The sequence below is a fragment of the Vitis vinifera genome, chromosome 6 (genome assembly GCF_030704535.1).
Source record: "Vitis vinifera cultivar Pinot Noir 40024 chromosome 6, ASM3070453v1".
Classification (NCBI taxonomy): domain Eukaryota; kingdom Viridiplantae; phylum Streptophyta; class Magnoliopsida; order Vitales; family Vitaceae; genus Vitis; species Vitis vinifera.
The window spans coordinates 838,737-856,993 of record NC_081810.1 but is presented as its reverse complement, the minus strand read 5'-3'; the positions used below and the strand labels follow the sequence as shown (position 1 = coordinate 856,993).

The following is an 18,257-nucleotide window of genomic DNA, read 5'->3' as shown; positions in this document are numbered from 1 at the left end:
TATTTTAATCCTATTTTACTTACATCATTGTATCTTGATCTCATTTATTAATATAATTATTTAACAATCTAAATCTCGCAATATATTCATCAGTCTAACCTTTTTGTTTGACAAACACCACTATAATACCTTTGGATAATTGACTATACTCTTTGTTGGTCAAACTTCTAGGATACCATCCATTGTGATTTTTTTTTTGTTTTACCTAAAGTTTTTGGATAATTGCCCTGAATTCAAAGTTATCTTTTTGATATTATATGAAAAATATATCATCAATGAAAGATTTTTATATCTTAATGTGACCTTATTTTGTTTGCTTTGTTTTGTTTATATTTGTCCTATAATTTGAATGATATAAATAATAAAAAAAAGCTAAATGGGTACAATATCATTTATTTTAAATTAGTGAATTTTGATTAATCAAAATGTATAGAATTTAATATTTTGTCTGATAATAGAATTGATTTTCCTTGATTTCATGTGTGTGGTTTGAGAAGTAGGGCACGTCCCGTGAAGTCTTTCTGTCTGACTGATTAGCGTAGGATGGTATCATTTGTCAATATATTTCCTTGGAAAAAAGATGACCCATTAGTGATGACACATACCAAATCCTATTATATGCTTTAGAAAGGGGAACTGGTGTCAAAAGTATAGCAAAAATTCTGAGTATAAACTGTTGTTAGTGGAAGAAAGCCAAGGCATACCTCGATGCCCACAAAAAGTCGTGAATTTTGTTGCTTCCCCTTGCACCAAATCCAGTTTCCAAGATTCAAATTCAGTCACTGCTCTCTTATGAAAAGTTGTACCAACAAAACTACACTCCTTTATCCTACTTTCCACCTCTCTTTCATGACTTTCTATCCACACCTCTGAGCTTCAAAGTTTAAACCTAAACTCATCTCCTCTACTACCCCTACTGGTATACTTCCACTGTGCCACACTGTGGCGCCACTGGTTCTTGCCCAAATTTAGCCAGTTTTGCAGCTGAAATGTGTGTGGTTGGGGTTAGTCAGCTGTGTCCTGAGACACCCATCAGGCATTTTGGAGGTAAGAGCTTTGTTTTGGCTGTGATTTTACTACTGGGTTTTGCATTTTCTGGGTCTTGTGATGTGGTTCCAATGGTTTCTGTGCCTCTTGGATTTGAGATTTCTGGGTTTGATAGCAGTAGGATTTGGGTGTCTCACAATGGGGTTTTTGCATTTGGGTTCTTGGAGGGTTGTGAGAAAGTTGATGGTGTTGATGGGTTTGTGGTTGGTATTGGGTATAACTTAGGTACCAGGGCTGCAAATAAGCCAGTTTGGACTATTGGTGGGGGACTCAGAGTTTCTGAAAACTCCACACTTAGGCTTTCCATGGATGGGAGGCTAGTCTTGGTTGAAAACCCTAACGGGTTGGTTGTCTGGAGTAGTAACACCTCTGGTTTGGGTGTTCAAAAAGCTAGCCTTTTGGACAATGGGAACCTGGTGCTCTTGGGCAATGCAGATAAAGTGCTTTGGGAGAGCTTTAATAGCCCCACAAGCACTCTTCTTCCTGGTCAGTCACTCCATTTCCCTCAAACCCTTAGGGCCCCTTCAACAAAAACAATTTCAAGCTACTATAGTTTTGTGATTCGCGGATCCGGTGAGCTTGCCCTAGTGTGGGAGAACAATGTGACCTATTGGAGGAGTCATGCTCAGTTGAGTTCCTCTGTCATTGTTAAAGAAGCCCGATTTGACTCTAATGGGGTTTTAGGACTATTTGATAGTGCTAATAGAACTGTCTGGTCCAAGTCGAGTAAGGATTTTGAAGACCCTTCTCTGGTTTGGAGGCATCTTAGGATTGATTCTGATGGGAACTTGAGAATTTACTCGTGGGATAATGTGATTCAGGCATGGAGAGTAGGTTGGCAGGCAGTTGAGGACCAATGCAATGTGTTTGGTTCTTGTGGTTTGTATAGCTTATGTGGGTACAATTCTACTGGACCTGTTTGTGATTGTCTGTATGAGGATTCTTTGAATTTGGGAACTGGCTCTTATGGGATGGATTCAGGTAGTTTTGGGTGCAAGAAAATGGTGGATTTGGGAAACTGTAAAATGAATACAAGCATGATGGTTCTGAAACGAACGGTCCTTTACGGTCTCTATCCCCCTCAAGATGTTGATATCATGTTAAGTGAGGAAGCTTGCAGAGAGTACTGCTCCAATGATACTACTTGCATTGCCGTAACTTCAAAGAATGATGGCTCGGGTCTTTGCACAATCAAAAGAACAAGCTTTATCAGCGGGTATAGGAATCCTTCTGTCCCTGCTACTTCATTCTTGAAGGTGTGTTTGGTCCCTCAGGCAGTTTTAGCTCACAGTGCTAACCCCCATGGTAATTCAGGGCAAATTCAAATGTTGTCCAAAAGATACTTTGCTTATGGAGCTAATAGTAAGAAATTTGTGGAAGCTATTGCTTTAATAGTTCTGGTAACGCTCGTGGGCTTTCTGACCATGGAGATGTTTGTGTTTTGGTTTATCCATCGGAGACGGAAAATTGAGGCTCAGACGAGAATTCCCTTTGGGAAGGATGCTCAGATGAATTCTCATTACAGTGTTCTTATTAGATTATCCTTTGAAGAGATAAAAGAGCTGACTGCTAACTTTGCAACTCAGCTTGGGCCCTCTGTTTTTAAAGGTGTACTCCCAAACAAGACACCAGTAGTTGCCAAGGTGCTAAATAATGTAGTTGCATCTGAGAAGGATTTCCGGGTGGCAGTTTCAACCTTGGGTGGCACCCACCATAGAAACCTTGTATCACTAAAGGGGTTTTGTTTTGAGCCAGAACACAAGTTTTTGCTTTACGAGTACATCCCAAATGGATCTCTGGATGAGTTGCTTTTTAGCACAAAGTGGAACCAAAATGAAGTGGATTGGCAGCAGAGGCTTGATATTGCCCTTGGAGTAGCACGAGCCCTTGCTTATTTACACACAGAGTGCCAAACATGCATTGCTCATGGAAATATGAAGCTGGAGAATGTCTTGCTTGATGAGAAGTTAGTCCCTAAGTTGATGGATTTTGGACTACAGAGCTTACTCCAGGAGGAGCCAGCTTCTTCTTCAGAGTCTCCCTCAGAGAGAGATATTTACATGTTTGGAGTAATGTTGCTGCAAACTTTAACATGCCAGAGGGATGTTCATGGGGACAATCTGCACCACTTAATTGACAAGATGAATCAAGAACAAAAACTGAAGGGCAGCGAGGAGTGGGAAGGAGTAGAAAGAGTGGTGAGGATAGCTTTGTGGTGTATGCAAAATCAACCATTCTTACGGCCTTCCATTGGGGAGGTAGTTAAGGTATTAGAAGGCACACTTTCAGTAGATAAGCCTCCGTCTGCTTTTCCTTTCAGACGGGAGAGCCGGATGGATGAAAGAGTCTTAACTGAGATTGAGGAAGTTCCCTAGAAGAATGCCAAATTTGATTTGGGAGCACGAGTTCTTATTGTATCAGCTCCATGCCCCTTCATTTAACTGCAATGCAGGGGAATGACTGGTGGTTCAAAATTTTTGCAAGACTGAACCCCGGCAATGTGTGAATCTTATCAAATGTGTAAGCAACCTTGACATTTGAATGAAAATGTTTTATGATTTTTACCTTGGAAACTGATTGATGAGCCTGTCTGTATCTTTCCTTTTCAGTGTCAATAAACTTTTGATTTCTGAGATCTTATAGCTTGTCGATGTTTTTATTACTCGCATGCTCAACTAGCTTAAGTTTCCAGGTAGATTGATGAGGCCAATAATTTGAGCTGAGTGTAAGAAAAATGTCATTGTGTTAAGATGGCAATGATGAACTCATTCAACATTTTGAGCCTTGAGTCACAGTATATATGCAGACAAGAAAGGATGATAAGGTCTATTATGTGTCTCGGGTGTTCAGCCAGGGCTGAGGTGACACTTGAGGTAAGTCTCACTCTCACTGGGACCTCTTTCAAATGTGGGTGCTATTCTGATGGTGGAATGCAAATACTTGCCGAACTTTACTAAAACCATTGCAAAGATCCTGAGGCCCCAGCAGGCAAATGCCATGATTCATCCTTGAAGACTTAACTAGCTAGAAATTTCAAATTATTAGCCTTCATTTGACACCAATGAATGTGTCTGATGTTCAAAAACAGACCAATATGAAATAGAAATCCACAGGATTTGTGACCCACTTTTATATTGGCACTGTTGATTTACTTTCTAGGAAGGGGACTCTGTGTTTTTCTTTCCACAAGACAGTTGAGTGGATCTTGACATCTCAACTTTGTGGAAGAGACTGAAAATTACTGTTGTCCCCTGTATTATGCATTCAAAATCTTAATCCTCAAAATCTCAATTGTTGATTTTTAATGACCGGGATTAATTTTCAAACACTCTGTGGTCTAGAAAATGTTGTTACTGTACACCCACCATGTGGTAGGATGATCATTTGGAATTTTGAGTGCAATTGCAGAAACAGTGTTTCAGGAGTTAGACATGGAAGCTCTTAGAGCTCCCTCTCTTCCTTCACTTCATTTGTCAATACTCCCAACCAGATTTCCTACGAGGCCATATGACAAACCCATGTTGCATCTTCCTTTTATCCATAACCCAATTCTTCTTTTTCATCAATTTGTTTAAACTTTTCAAAATTAAAGCCTTGCACAGTCATATCTTCCAGTAGTTCAAGCAAAGCCATGGACTCACCTTGACCATCTCATGGAGGAGACGAGAAGTTTGACTGGTTTTCTCAGTGGTATCCAGTTGCATCAGTCTGTGATCTTGACAAGAGGAAGCCGCATGCCAAGAGAGTGATGGGTTTTGATGTAGCTGTGTGGTGGGATAGAAATGAAAGTGAATGGAAGGTGTTTGATGATTCTTGTGCTCATGGGTTGGCTCCATTGTCTGAAGGGATGATTGATCAGTGGGGCCAGTTGCAGTGTGTGTGTACCATGGGCAGTGTTTCAATGGCTCTGGTGACTGCAAATTCATTCCTCAGGCTCCCCCAGATGGTCCTCCGGTAAAAATAAATTTGGCATCTGTTGTAGTTATAATTCTGACATACATCCATCCAGTAGCTCTCCCAAATCCAAAACACTGATTTGGATTCAAATCCAATCCCTCAAAAAATCTGAATCTATATGCTTGAGTGTGTTTGAATGAATGGAACGAATTGGATTTTTCTTTGGAATTTGTAAAACATTAATGGCATGTACTTCTTATTGTAGTTTTTGACAAAGTATGCAGGTTCACACATTCAAGAAAGCACGTGCAGCTGTTTATCCAAGTGCTGTGCAGAATGGAATTGTCTGGTTTTGGCCAAACACTGATTCTCAATTCAAAGATATTCTTACAAAGAAAAAGCCTCCTTACATCCCAGAATTGGATGACCCCTCATATACCAAGTCCATGGGAGCTAGATATTTTCCATTCAGGTATGTAGAGATACAGCTATCTACAAGTTCTCTAGTCCTCTTTTTCCAAACTGGAAAATGCATGTTTTAACTCATCCAGAAAGGGGAGAAAAGGAGTTGGGGGTGTAGAAAGTCTTCTAATGCATGTGGAAGTCATGAAATATGAAAGAATCATTATTAATCATATGTGACTAATAAGTTTTAATGTGACAAATAAGTTTTCTACCTGAACACTCCTGTACTTCATGTACTACTTATCTTAAATTCTCTCGTGTAAACTAAAACGGTGTCATTCAGGTACGAGGTTCTGATGGAAAATATCATGGACCTTGCATATGCACATTACAGGATAATGCAAATTCCACAGGCAAACAGATGAGCCAGATCTAACTAGGCCTAGTTTTAGTTATTTTGCTATGTTGCCTAGTATGAATGAGATTCATTTATCTCACACATTTTCTTTCACACCCAAGGCAGATAGAGAAGGGGGGGACACCAATTGAGATCAGTGTGATGAGAATAGCCATAGATGGTTTTGTTGCAGAGCGGGAGCTTGCCAGGAGCAAATTTATTCCTCCCTGTTTGTGCTATACTTGTTTGGGTTTTCCGGCATATCAAAGTAATGGATCTGTATCATCAGACCTTACCAAAGAGGTAACCATTAGGTTGATCTTATTAGTTAGAAGTTATGCTGTTTTTCTTTAATTGCCCTTTAGTTGAATCATATTTGCTTTTAACTTGTTTGGTTCAGGAACCATTGCCTCATGTGTCTCCAAACAGAGCACTTTTGATTCTTATCTGTGTTCCAGTAAGTCCAGGAAATAGCAGATTGATATGGACTTCTCCAAGAAACTTTGGACCGTGGACTGATTGTATGGTTCCATGATGGATGCTTCATATGAGGCAAAACCTTATTCTAGATTCAGCTATATATCTTCCCCATGTAGAGGTAACTCCCATCTATTTGTATTGTTATTTTCTGTCTAGGTAACATGATAAGCTTTATGACATCATAGCTTCCAAGGAAACAAATGGAGCCCGATGCCTTGCCTCGTTTGATTGCTGAGTAGTTAAGAGGAAAGGAACACTTGGAATCATGCGACACCTATTCTAAACAATCTCGCTAGAATTATTATCCCTAGTTTTCTCGTGTGTTTCCTGTAGGAGTATAAGCTTATGAAGGCCGGCCTTTCCAATTGGCAGAAGGCTTGTTTTATGCCAACAAAGTCAGATGCCCACATCATTGCCTTTAGAGCATGGTTGAGGAAGCACTCAGCAGGGCCCTGCCCCCAACTCCTCCCAGAGAGCAGCTAATGGACAGGCAAGACTTGAATTTTTTTTTTCTTTGATAACCAAGGATTCCATGGCCAAGCCTCTAGGACTCTTTCCATAGGGATCCAAACCTTGGGGTGCTGACCGTCCCGCAACAATCAGCACTGGGTAAATTATGGGTATCATAAGTGATAGGTTTCGAATCCAGGACCATGTGCCACTTATTGGGACTATAAGTCCCAGTGTTAGCCCTGACCAACTAAGCTACCTGATGGAGTAGACCTGAATTTTAGGTTCGAGTTAGCTTCAATGCCCTGAGAATCAAGAAAGTTTCTCTATATACCTTTTTTGGGTAAAATATTTCCATCACAATGGATAAAGCTTTGATTCACTAATCCATAACCAATTGAAGAAATAAAGAAAATTTCAAAAAAACTCCATACACAAGCTTTTCTTGCTTGGGATGAATCTTTTTAGACGAGACAGTGGTATCAAAACCGTCCACTACCAGTAAGTATCAGGTCATATAACTAATGCTTTAAATGGATTATATTGTTTCAGGTAGTGGTCTCATGTGGTGAACTGCAGCAGCTGTTGCATACAAAGGTCTTCATGTGCTTGAGGTGGTGTTGCAGATCTTCTCAATTGCTCTAATCAGGATTCCTGCCATAAACCATGGTGTCATGTCGGTGGCTGCAGGGACTACACTGGTATTCATGGCAGTCCTATGCTTTTCAGCTTCAAACTTTTAGTGCAATGAAGTTACAATGCTTTCGAAAATAAAAGAAAAACATAATAATGAGCTAAAATAACTCCTTGAATTTATTCTACATAATACATGATCTTCAACGGGTCAAATGGACTTCCTCTTCATATTGTTGCAGTCACCATCTTGATTCATAAGCATCTCAACGTGATAAAATGGATTCCGCAGATAGAATGCCACCTTTACTAAGAATATCACCCAAACGATAAAAGGTAGCCAGCCAAAAGGTGGAACTAGGATCAAGAACATTGAAGTCAGAATAATAGTTCCACTCAAGAAGCTGTTGCCTGAAATAGTGAGATGATTCCAGATTCGAATGCTAAAGGTTTTGGTGAATTGAAGTCACTATACCATATATAAATGCTGCGAAGAACATAAGTATGTTCTTCGCATTGCAATATAATATCGTGTGAATGGAGATTCGTTTTCCTAATCCTATTTTGCAATGACAGCTGCACCCACAAATGCAAGTAAAAATACGAAAGCCTGTGAAAGACTGCCAAGTTCTACCATCTTCTCGGAAGTTAAATGATACGAACTTATTCAGATCATTTATGAAAGTAGATTAGATTAATTCTCTTTATAAATTTGGACAATATTATACAATCTCATTTCATCTACCGAGATCATGACAACAAATTCTCTATATGTTAGACAACATAAAACATTAAGCCTATAAATGGAGTGGTCTGATGGCATCTTTAATCACTCGCCAAAAATCGACCTTTTTTTTTTGTTGGTCATAGATTCTTGCCCTTCGTCTTTTCCATGGTTGCTGAGTATGGCCCTTTTCTCTTTTCCCCTTTCAAGATTCTCTATTCTTTTCAGACTTGATTATAATATGCATATTCACACATTTAAGAAGCATGTGTAGCTGTTTATCCAAGTACTGTGCAGAATGACATTGTGTGGTTTTGACCTAAAACTAATCTTTAATACAAAGACATTCTTTTGAAGAACAAGCCTCCCTACATCCCAGAATTGGATGGCCCAGCATATACCAGGTTAAAGGGTAACAGATATATTCCATGCGGGTATGCAACAATATGGCGGAACTCATTTCTAGTATCTTCATGTTTCTACAATCAAAATGATTGCATAACACTGAAAATAAAGATAAAAGGAAGGAGAAGTAAAGAAGAGAAACTATGCTCTTTGAATCCTTGTGACAGTCAAGTAAGGATTTTGAAGACCCTTCTCTGGTTTGGAGGCATCTTAGGATTTATTCTGATGGGAACTTGAGAATTTTCTCATGGGATGATGCAGGCATTGTGAGTGGGGTGGCAGGCAGTCGAGAACCAGTGCAGTGTGTTTGGTTCTTGTGGTTTGTAAAGCTTATGTGGGTACAGCTCTAGTGGACCTGTTTGTGGTTGTCTGTATGAGCTTCTTTGAATTGGGGAACTGGCTCTCATGGGATGGATTCAGGCTGTTTTGGGTGCAAGAAAATGGTGGATTTGGGAAACTGCAAGATGAATACAAGAATGAATACTTGATGAGAAGTTAGTCCCTAAGTTGAAAGATTTTGGACGTCAGAACTTACTCTAGGAGGAGCCAGCTTCTTCTTCAGAGTCTCCCTCAGAGAGAGATATTTACATTTTTGGAGTAAAGCTGCTGCAAACTGTAACGTGCCAGAGAGATGTTCGTGGGGACAATCTGCGCCACTTAATTGACAAGATGAATCAAGAACAAAAACTGAAGGGCAGCGAGGAGAGGGAAGGAGTGAAAACAGTGGCAAGGATAGCTCTGCAGTGTATGCAAAATCAACCGTTCTTACGACCTTCCATTGGGGAGGCAGTTAAGGTATTAGAAGGGAGACTTTCAGTAGATAGGCCTCCATCAGCTTTTCCTTTCAGACAGGAGAGCCAGATGGATGAAAGAGTCTTAACTGAGATTGTGGAAGTTTCCTAGAAGAATGCCAAATTTGATTTGGAAGCATGAGTTTTTATTGTATCAGCTCCATGCCCCGTCATTTAACTGCAATGCAGGGGAATGACTGGGGGTTAACCCCAGCAATGTGTGAATCTTATCAAAGGTGTAAGCAACCTTGACATTTAAATGAAAATGTTTTATCACTTTTACCTTGGATACTGGTGATGAGCCTGTCTGTATCTTTTCTTTTCACTGTCAATAAGACTTTGATTTCTGAAATCTTATAGAATGTCAATGTTTTATTACTCGCATACTCAACAAGCTTAAGTTTTCAGGTAGATTGATGAGGCCAATAATTTGAGCTGAGTCTAAAAAAATTGTCTTTGTGTTAGATGGCAACAATGAACTCATTCAACATGAAGAGCCTTGAGTCACAGTATACATGCAGACAAGAAAGGATGGCAAGGTATATTATGTGTCTTTGGTGTTCAGCCAGGGCTGAGCTGACACTTTGAGGTGAGTCTCACTCTCACTGGGACCTCCTTCAAATTTGGGTGCTGTTCTGATGGTGGAATGCAAATACTTACCAAAACCTTACTAAAACCATTGCAAAGATCCTGAACCCCCAGCAGGCAAATGCCATGATTCATCCTCAAAGACTTCAACTAGCTAGAAATTTCTAATTATTATGTAACATAATGTGTCTATGCTGTGTTTAGGTTATATATGTAAAAATAACTAAGGGAAGCCTCAATGCTTCAATTGTAAAAAATTTGGGCATGTTCAAAAAGATTGCAGATTTAAGAACAATCAACAAGCAAGCTGTGCTAAGGAGAAAGAGACTGATGAAAACATTTTTTATGCTTGTTATTTTCCCTTGGTTCAGGTGTTATATCTTGGGTCTCAAAAAGGCAAGGTTCAGTGGCTCAATCCTCTGCTGAAGCAGAGTACATTTCAGCTTCATTGGCAACTTCTCAAGCCATATGGTTGAGAAGAATTTTAGAAGACATCAAGGAGAAGCAAAATGAAGCAACATATCTACTTTGTGACATATTAGCCTCCACTTGACACCAATCAATGTGTCTGATGTTCAAAAATAGACAATACAAAGGTCAGAATTTGTGACTCACTTTTATGTTTGCACTGCTGGTTTACATTTTTTGGAAGGGTGCCCTATGTTTTTCTGTCTTGTGGAGGCAGTTGAGTAGATCTTAACATCTCAACTTTGTGGAAGAGATTGAAAATTACTGTTGTCCCCTGTATTATGCATTCAAAATCTTAATCCTCAAAATCTCAATTTTTTGTTTATAATGACCAAGATTAATTTTCAAATACTCTGTGGTCTAGAAAATGTTGTTATTGTACCCCCACTATGTGGTAATATGATCATTTGGAATTTTGAGTGTGATTGCAGAAACAGTGGTAAAGGAGTTGGCCATGGAAGCTCTTAGAGCTCCCTCTTTTCCTTCATTTCATTTGTCAGTGCTCACCACTAGATTTCCTTCGAGGTCATATGACAAACCCTTGTTGCATCTTCCCTTTAATCCATTACGCAATTCTTCTTTTGCATCAATTTGTGGAAAATTTTCAAAAACAAAGCCTTGCACGGCCAGATTTTCCGCTAGTTCAAGCAAAGCCATGGAGTCGCCTAGACCATCTCACCATGGAGAAGAGAAATTTGACTAGTTTTCACAGTGGTATCCAGTTGGCCCAGTCTGTGATCTTGACAAGAGAAAGCCGCATGCCTAGAGGGTAATGGGTCTTGATGTGGTTGTGTGGTGGGATAGAAATGAAAGTGAATGGAAGGTGTTTGATGATGCTTGTGCTCATAGGTTGGCTCCATTGTCTGAAGGGAGGATTGATCAGTGGGGCCGGTTGCAGTGTGTCTACCATGGCTGGTGTTTTAATAGCAGGCACCCCTATCTGGTCCTCCGGTAAAAATAAATCTGGCATCTGCAGTAGTTATAATTCTGGCATACATCCAGTAGTTCTCCCAATTCCAAAATACTGATCTGGATTCAAATCCAATCCCTCAAAAAATCTGAATCTATATGCTTGAGTGTGTTTCAATGAATGGAATGAATTGGATTTTTCTTTTGAATTTGTAAAACATTAACAGCATGTAGTTCTTATTGTAGCTTTTGACAAAGTATGCAGGTTCACACATTCAAGAAAGCACGTGCAGCTGTTTATCCAAGTGCTGTGCAGAATGGAATTGTCTGGTTTTGGCCAAACACCGATCCTCAATTCAAAGATATTCTTATGAATAAAAGGCCTCCTTACATCCCAGAATTGGATGACCTATCATATACCAAGTCGAAGGGAGCTAGAGATTTTCCATTCGGGTATGTAGAGATACAGCTATCCACAAGTTCTATAGTCCTCTTTTTTCCAAACAGAAATATAGTTTTTAACTTATTCAGCAAGGGGAGAAAAGAGTAGGGGGGTGTAGAAAGCCTTCTAATGCCTGCAGAAGTCATGAAATGTGAAAGAATGTTTATTAAGCATAAGTGACTCAGTTATCTAGCCGAACACTCCTATACTTCATGAACTAATTATCTTAAATTCTTCTGAGTAAACTAAATCGGTGTCATTCAGGTATGAGTTCTGATGGAAAATGTCATGGACCCTGTTCATGTTGCAAATGCACATTACGGGATAATGCAAATTCCACAAGCAAAAGACATAAGCAGATCTAACTAGGCCTAGGTTTAGTTATTGTACTATGATGCTTGGGATTGAGAGATTCATTTATCTCACACATGATTTTCTTTCACACCCAAGGCAGATAGAGAAGGGGGGACACCAGTTGAGATCAGATGAAGAGACTAGCCATAGATGGTTTTGATGCAGAGTGGTAGCTTGCCAGGAGCAAATTTATTCCACCCTGTGTGTACTATACTTGTTTGGATTTTCTGGCATATTAAAGTAATGAATGTGTGTCATCAGGCCTTACCAAAGAGGTAACCATTAGGTTGATCATATTAGTTAGTTAGTAATTACGCGGTTTGTCTTTAATTGTCCTTTATTTGAATAATATTTGCTTTTTACTTGTTTGGTTCAAGAACCGTCGTCTCATGTGTCTCCAAAAAGTGCACTTTTGTTTCTCATCTGTGTTCCAGTAAGTCCAGGAAATAGCAGATTGATATGGACTTCTCCAAGAAACTTTGGATTGTGGACTGATCGTATTGTTCCACGATGAATGCTTCATATGAGGCAAAACCTTATTCTAGATTCAGATTTATATCTTCCCCATGTAGAGGTAACTCCTGTCTGTTTGTATTGTTATTTTCTGCCTAGGTAACATGATAAGCTTTATGGCATCGTAGCTTCCTAGAAAACAAATGGAGCCTGATGCCTTGTTTGATTGCTGAGAAGTTAGAGGGAAGGAAAACTTGGAATCATGTAACCCCTTTTCCAGAATTGTAATCAATATCCCTAGTTTTATTTGCCTTTAACACGTCTTCTTGGAAATCAGTGTAGACTTGGAAAGCATACTACATCTAGTTTGTTTTTCCTGAATCTCGTGTGTTTCCTGTAGGAGCTTAAGATTAGGCCCTTCAAATTGGCACAAGCCTTATTTTTTGCCAACAAAGTCAGATGCCCACACCGTTGCCTTCAGAGCATGGTTGAGGAAGTACTCCGGTGGCCAACTTGATAGGGGAACCGAGTTCAGCATGGCCCTGCTTCCAACTCCTCCCAGAGAGCAGTTAATGGACAGGTACGACTTGAATTTCAGGTTCGAGTTAGCTTCTTCAATGCTTTGAGAATCAAGAAAGTTTCTCCATATACCCTGTTCGGGTGAAATATTTCCATTACAATGGATAAAGCTTTGATTCACAGATCCATAACCACTTGAAGTGGTAAAGAAAATGTCAAAAAACTCCATACACAGGCTTTTTGTGCTTGTGATGAATCATTTTAGATGAGACAAACATATCAAAATCTTCGACTAACAGTAAGTGTAAGTTCATATAACTGATGCTTTTCATGGATTTTATTGTTTCAGGTACTGGTCTCATGTGGTGAAGTGCAGCAGATGCAGTGTTCATACAAAGGTCTCCATGTGCTTGAGATGGTGTTGCAGATCTTCTCAGTTGCTCTAATTGGGATTCCTGCGGTCAACCATGGCATGATGTCAGTGGCTGCAAGGACTACACTGGTATCCATGGCAGCCATATGCTTTGCAGCTTCAAGGTGCTTGTCTTTCTTCATCTGTACATGCCTTCTGTTGACACCAGTGTCTCACTTGCTATTCAGAAATTTGAACATCACATTGCCCTCTACGGTATGCATTGAATGAAGTGGTTTCTCATGCCACTTTATTATATTATACATGTAAATGGACTGGCCTTGTGCCTCTTGATTTAGTTTATGACAGCTCTATAATAGACCCAGCGGATCACTGAGTTGGGCTGTGAGTTTAATTCTTAGTTTAAAGATAGGTCACACTAAGCTATTCAAGAAGTATGATTAGATTTAATGATAAAAAAAAAAATAAACTCTTTGATTATTTTGATAGCCTTTTTATTTTTATGATGAATGCATCATATATTTTGGATTTTTTTTTATTTATAAATATTACAACTTTATTAACACAATTATTACAAATTTACAAATTCAATTAGGTATAAAAAAAACCCCTCAAATTTCTCTCACAAATTTACAAATTTAGAATCATATTGGTAATTGAATAAAAAAAGTTATTGATTCATAATTCATAGGTTTGATCGATGGTTAAATTGCGGTTGAATTATTGGTGTCATAATTATATAATTTATATATTATATAAAATTAAAAATAATTATAAGAAATTTTAAAAATATATATAATTAAAATTTTTAATATTTCATTTCTCTATTGGATATATTAAATTAAATTATAAAAATAAAAATATTAATATTTTAAATTTTATTGAATAGAGCATGTATAATATTTAGGTATAAAGACATATTTTAGATGAAAAAAATCATAATATTTAATTTTATTTCCTTATTTTAAATTTGTTATGTTGATTATTTAGATGATTCATAGTAGTATTCAATAAATATCAAATTACATACGTTAGATGATTCATACAAATAAAAACTTCTCACCCAACTTTTGAAATTAGAAAATTAAATTCAGAAAAAAGAATAGCCACGTCACATTTTTAAAGTTTATAAAAATATTAAACCCACCAAGATTCTCTATGACACATTTTGCTTAGATTTCTCCATTGGGACCCACATTCTCAAACACGGAGGAAAAACAGCACAACCACTCCACACTTAATCTGCAACATGGGACCCACGAAATTGTCAATTATTCAATTATAATTGCATTGCATAAAACGTTAGAATTTTTAAAATTTTATTTAATTTATTTAAATTTGGATATAAATATAGAAAAAAACAATCCCCGTACGTACCATCTTAAATTGACAATTATTAAAAGACTCCTAATTTTCCTTCCTCTCGCCCAGTCTCGCTTCCTTTTTTAGAATCCCTTTCAGAGACAATATACTCTCTCTATAACGAACCACAATGCCGACACCCAATATGCAGCAGCTATGACCTTTTCTCTGTCCTCCCGCTGAAACGATTGCTTCTTCCACTGAAAAAGGACAGTGAGGTTGTCGACTGAAAAGGAATAACGGAGGCCTATGTACTGAAAAGTGTGCGGTTCCCGCTAATCTTTTCGGCCTTCAGTTGGCCATCATTTTCACCTAATTCTTATGGACCGTAAAGCTTATGCATGTGGGTACAGTGCTATTGGACCTGTTTGTGATTGTCTGTATGAGGTTCTTCGAATTGCAGAACTGGTTCTCATTGAATGGGTTCAGGCTGTTTGGGGTGAAAGAAAATGAAGTGAATGGGTGACTTTTACCTTGGAAACAGATTGATGAGCCGGCTGTATTATTTCTTTTCACTGTCAATAAGCTTTTGATTTCTGAGATTTTATAGCATCTCAGTATTTTTATCACTGGCTTACTCAACTAGCTTATGTTTCCCGGTAGATTTGATGAGGCCAATAATAATGATTAATAACTCATTCAACATGTGAGCCTTTTGAGTCACAGTATACATGCGGACAACAAAGGATGACAAGGTCTCGCCACTTTGAGGTATGTCTCACTCTCAAGATGTGCCTGCGATAATCCCTCTCAACGTCATATTGAACTGTTAAAGCAAAAGTAACGAAATTACAATGCCTATAAAAAAAAAACCATAATTAGCAAAAATAACCCCTTGAAGTTATTCTACATATTCTGCATATGGTCTTCAACAAGCTAAATGGACTTCCTTAGTTAAATGGACGTCCTCTCCATATTGTTGCTACCGATTGCTTGAGCTTGTCGCAGTCATGAAATGGTTCGTGCAAGTTGTGTGCCACCTTTACTAACAACGCCAGCCAGATAACAAGAAGTAGCCAACCAAAAGATGGAACCAGGATCAAGAACATTGAAGTCAGAGCAAGAGTTCCACTCAAGAACCTAATGTTGTTTGAAATAGTGATATAACTACTGATTTGAGGGCTGAACCTTTCATGAATTATAACTACCATACAGTAAACAAAGACTGCAAGGATTGTGGTTCGCATTGCCATACGATCTAGTGCAAATGGAGAAAGAGTATTCCAGTCATTATGCTTGACAAGGACAGCAGCACCCATAAATGTTAGTAGAAACAAAAAAACCGGTGAGGCGCTGTCATGACAATAAAGCAAACATGAAATTCATTTAGAATTATTACAAAAAGACATGCATAAGAATATGTGAAAGAAAAAAGGTCATGCAATCTTTTCCAAATTTAAATAATATGAACTTGTCCAAATCATTTATGAAAATTTGATTAGGTCAATTCTTTGTATAACCTATATAAGATGTCACCTTAGTTTAAGATAGGTCAGGCTAACCTATATAAGAAATATAATTAGATTTAATATAATAAAAAATACTCTCATAAATTTAATTAATCAAACAGCGTGAAAATATTAATTAAAGGGGATAAAATAATCCTTAAACTAGAAAACCAATCCTCACGGGAATTGTTTTTTTATCCCTTCAAATTTTCAATATTCATATCATGTCAAAATACTTTTAAAAACAAAAGGTGTGTTTTTGTTCATATGAGATTATATTTATTATTTTTAAAAAAAACCATAAAATACACTATCTTATATTTATTACATTCATATATTTTCTTTTATCAAGAGTCAAATCAATAAATATAACTAGATTTAATGACAAGAGATAGCCATGAGTAGCACTTAACATGGAGAATGAATAAAAGAGAAGGTACGTGATCAGTGATCAGTGATCACTGACAAGAGATGGCCATGGGTAGCACTTAACATGGAGAATGAATAAAAGAGAAGGTACGTGATCAGTGATCAGTGATCACTGACAAGAGATGGCCATGAGTAGCTCTTAACATGGAGAATGAATAAAAGAGAAGGTACGTGATCAGTGATCAGTGATCGGTGATGATCAGTGATCAGGGATCAGTAACACTCCTATGTATATGGGGAATGAATATTTTGGTAAGACAATTAATAAACAAAAAGTAGTGTCAAACTGTCAAGTGTTTTTGAGCTTACAATCACATATGAAAGAGAAGAGAGAGGGAGGGGAAATGATCACCTTGGGCTTTCCGCCATACTGCCTTGGTGAGCTCTGGTACCTGTTTGGAAAGGATCTTTTACCGTATTTTTTGGTCAGACTACTTTTTTACAGAGGCTGATGATGATCAGGACGAGCAAGCAGACGACGGATTCCACACCGATTGATCTTTTACAGTGGACAGTAAGGATGACGAAGAAGTTAAGGTTTGGACAGGACTGGGGATGGCGGAGTGCGGTTTCAGAGGCTGATGATGATCAGGACGAGCAAGCAGACGACGGATTCCACACCGATTGATCTTTTACAGTGGACAGTAAGGATGACGAAGAAGTTAAGGTTTGGACAGGACTGGGGATGGCGGAGTGCGGTTTCAGAGGCTGATGATGATCAGGACGAGCAAGCAGACGACGGATTCCACACCGATTGATCTTTTACAGTGGACAGTAAGGATGACGAAGAAGTTAAGGTTTGGACAGGACTGGGGATGGCGGAGTGCGGTTTCAGAGGCTGATGATGATCAGGACGAGCAAGCAGACGACGGATTCCACACCGGTTGATCTTTTACAGTGGACAGTAAGGATGACGAAGAAGTTAAGGTTTGGACAGGACTGGGGATGGCGGTTCTCATGTATGATTGGGGGGGGATGGGGCGGGCCCATAGGACTGTGTGCGGAGTGCTATTTCTTGTCTCCATTCCGTTTTGATGTGTCATTGGTGGATTTTAAATATATATATATTTCAAAATGTTTAATTTTTAAATAATAATAATAATAACAATTTATTTTTATTTTTTTAGAAAATTGTGTTTTTTTTTTCAAATTACTAAATTATTAAAATTTATAAAATGAATAAAATTTAAATTAATGTTTTTCAAAACTATTTATTGTCTCCATTCTGATGTATCATTTGGGTTGGGGGGGTTGGGGGGGAGGGGGGGGGGGGGGGGGGGGGACGCCGAGGCCCTATTTCTTGTCTCCATTCCGTTCTGATGTGTCATTCTGGGTGGGGGTTCGGGGGGGGTGGGGGGCGCGGGCCCATTGGACTGTGTTGCTTTAAAAAATAAATTTGACATATTTTTATACATAATTTTGAATATATATATTTTTCAAAATGTTTAATTTTTAAATAATAATAATAATAATAATAATTTATTTTTATTTTTTAGAAAATTGTGTTTTTTTTTTCAAATTACTAAATTATATTAAATTTTATTGAAATTTATAAAATAAATAAAATTTAAATTAATGTTTTTCTATTTTTTTAGTCAAAAATAAAAGAAAAAATAATAATATCTTTTTTTAGATCCAAAACACAAAAATTCTTTGAGATTCCGCTTGTGGAAAAAAAAGGGA

At 38.1% G+C, this 18,257-nt stretch overlaps 2 protein-coding genes and 1 pseudogene across 2 annotated transcripts; all 3 read left to right on the top strand.

Annotated features, from left to right (window-relative positions):
- The first annotated feature begins 989 nt into the window (after window positions 1-989).
- Window positions 990-3,422, top strand: LOC100267225 (G-type lectin S-receptor-like serine/threonine-protein kinase SD3-1). Its single transcript, XM_002283527.3, has one exon. The coding sequence runs from the start codon at window positions 990-992 to the stop codon at window positions 3,420-3,422; it is 2,433 nt and encodes an 810-aa protein (XP_002283563.1).
- A 1,271-nt stretch (window positions 3,423-4,693) lies between these two features.
- Window positions 4,694-6,956, top strand: LOC100262062 (protochlorophyllide-dependent translocon component 52, chloroplastic-like; the record flags this gene model as incomplete). The annotated part of the gene is given in 6 exon segments (XM_059737319.1): window positions 4,694-4,921; window positions 4,924-5,001; window positions 5,229-5,416; window positions 5,693-6,049; window positions 6,147-6,344; window positions 6,560-6,956. Coding segments are annotated over 4 exon segments (576 nt in total), but the record flags the coding sequence as incomplete, so codon positions are not given.
- Window positions 6,957-11,057: 4,101 nt separating this feature from the next.
- LOC100256957 (protochlorophyllide-dependent translocon component 52, chloroplastic-like) lies at window positions 11,058-13,710 on the top strand (annotated as a pseudogene).
- Window positions 13,711-18,257: the final 4,547 nt, after the last annotated feature.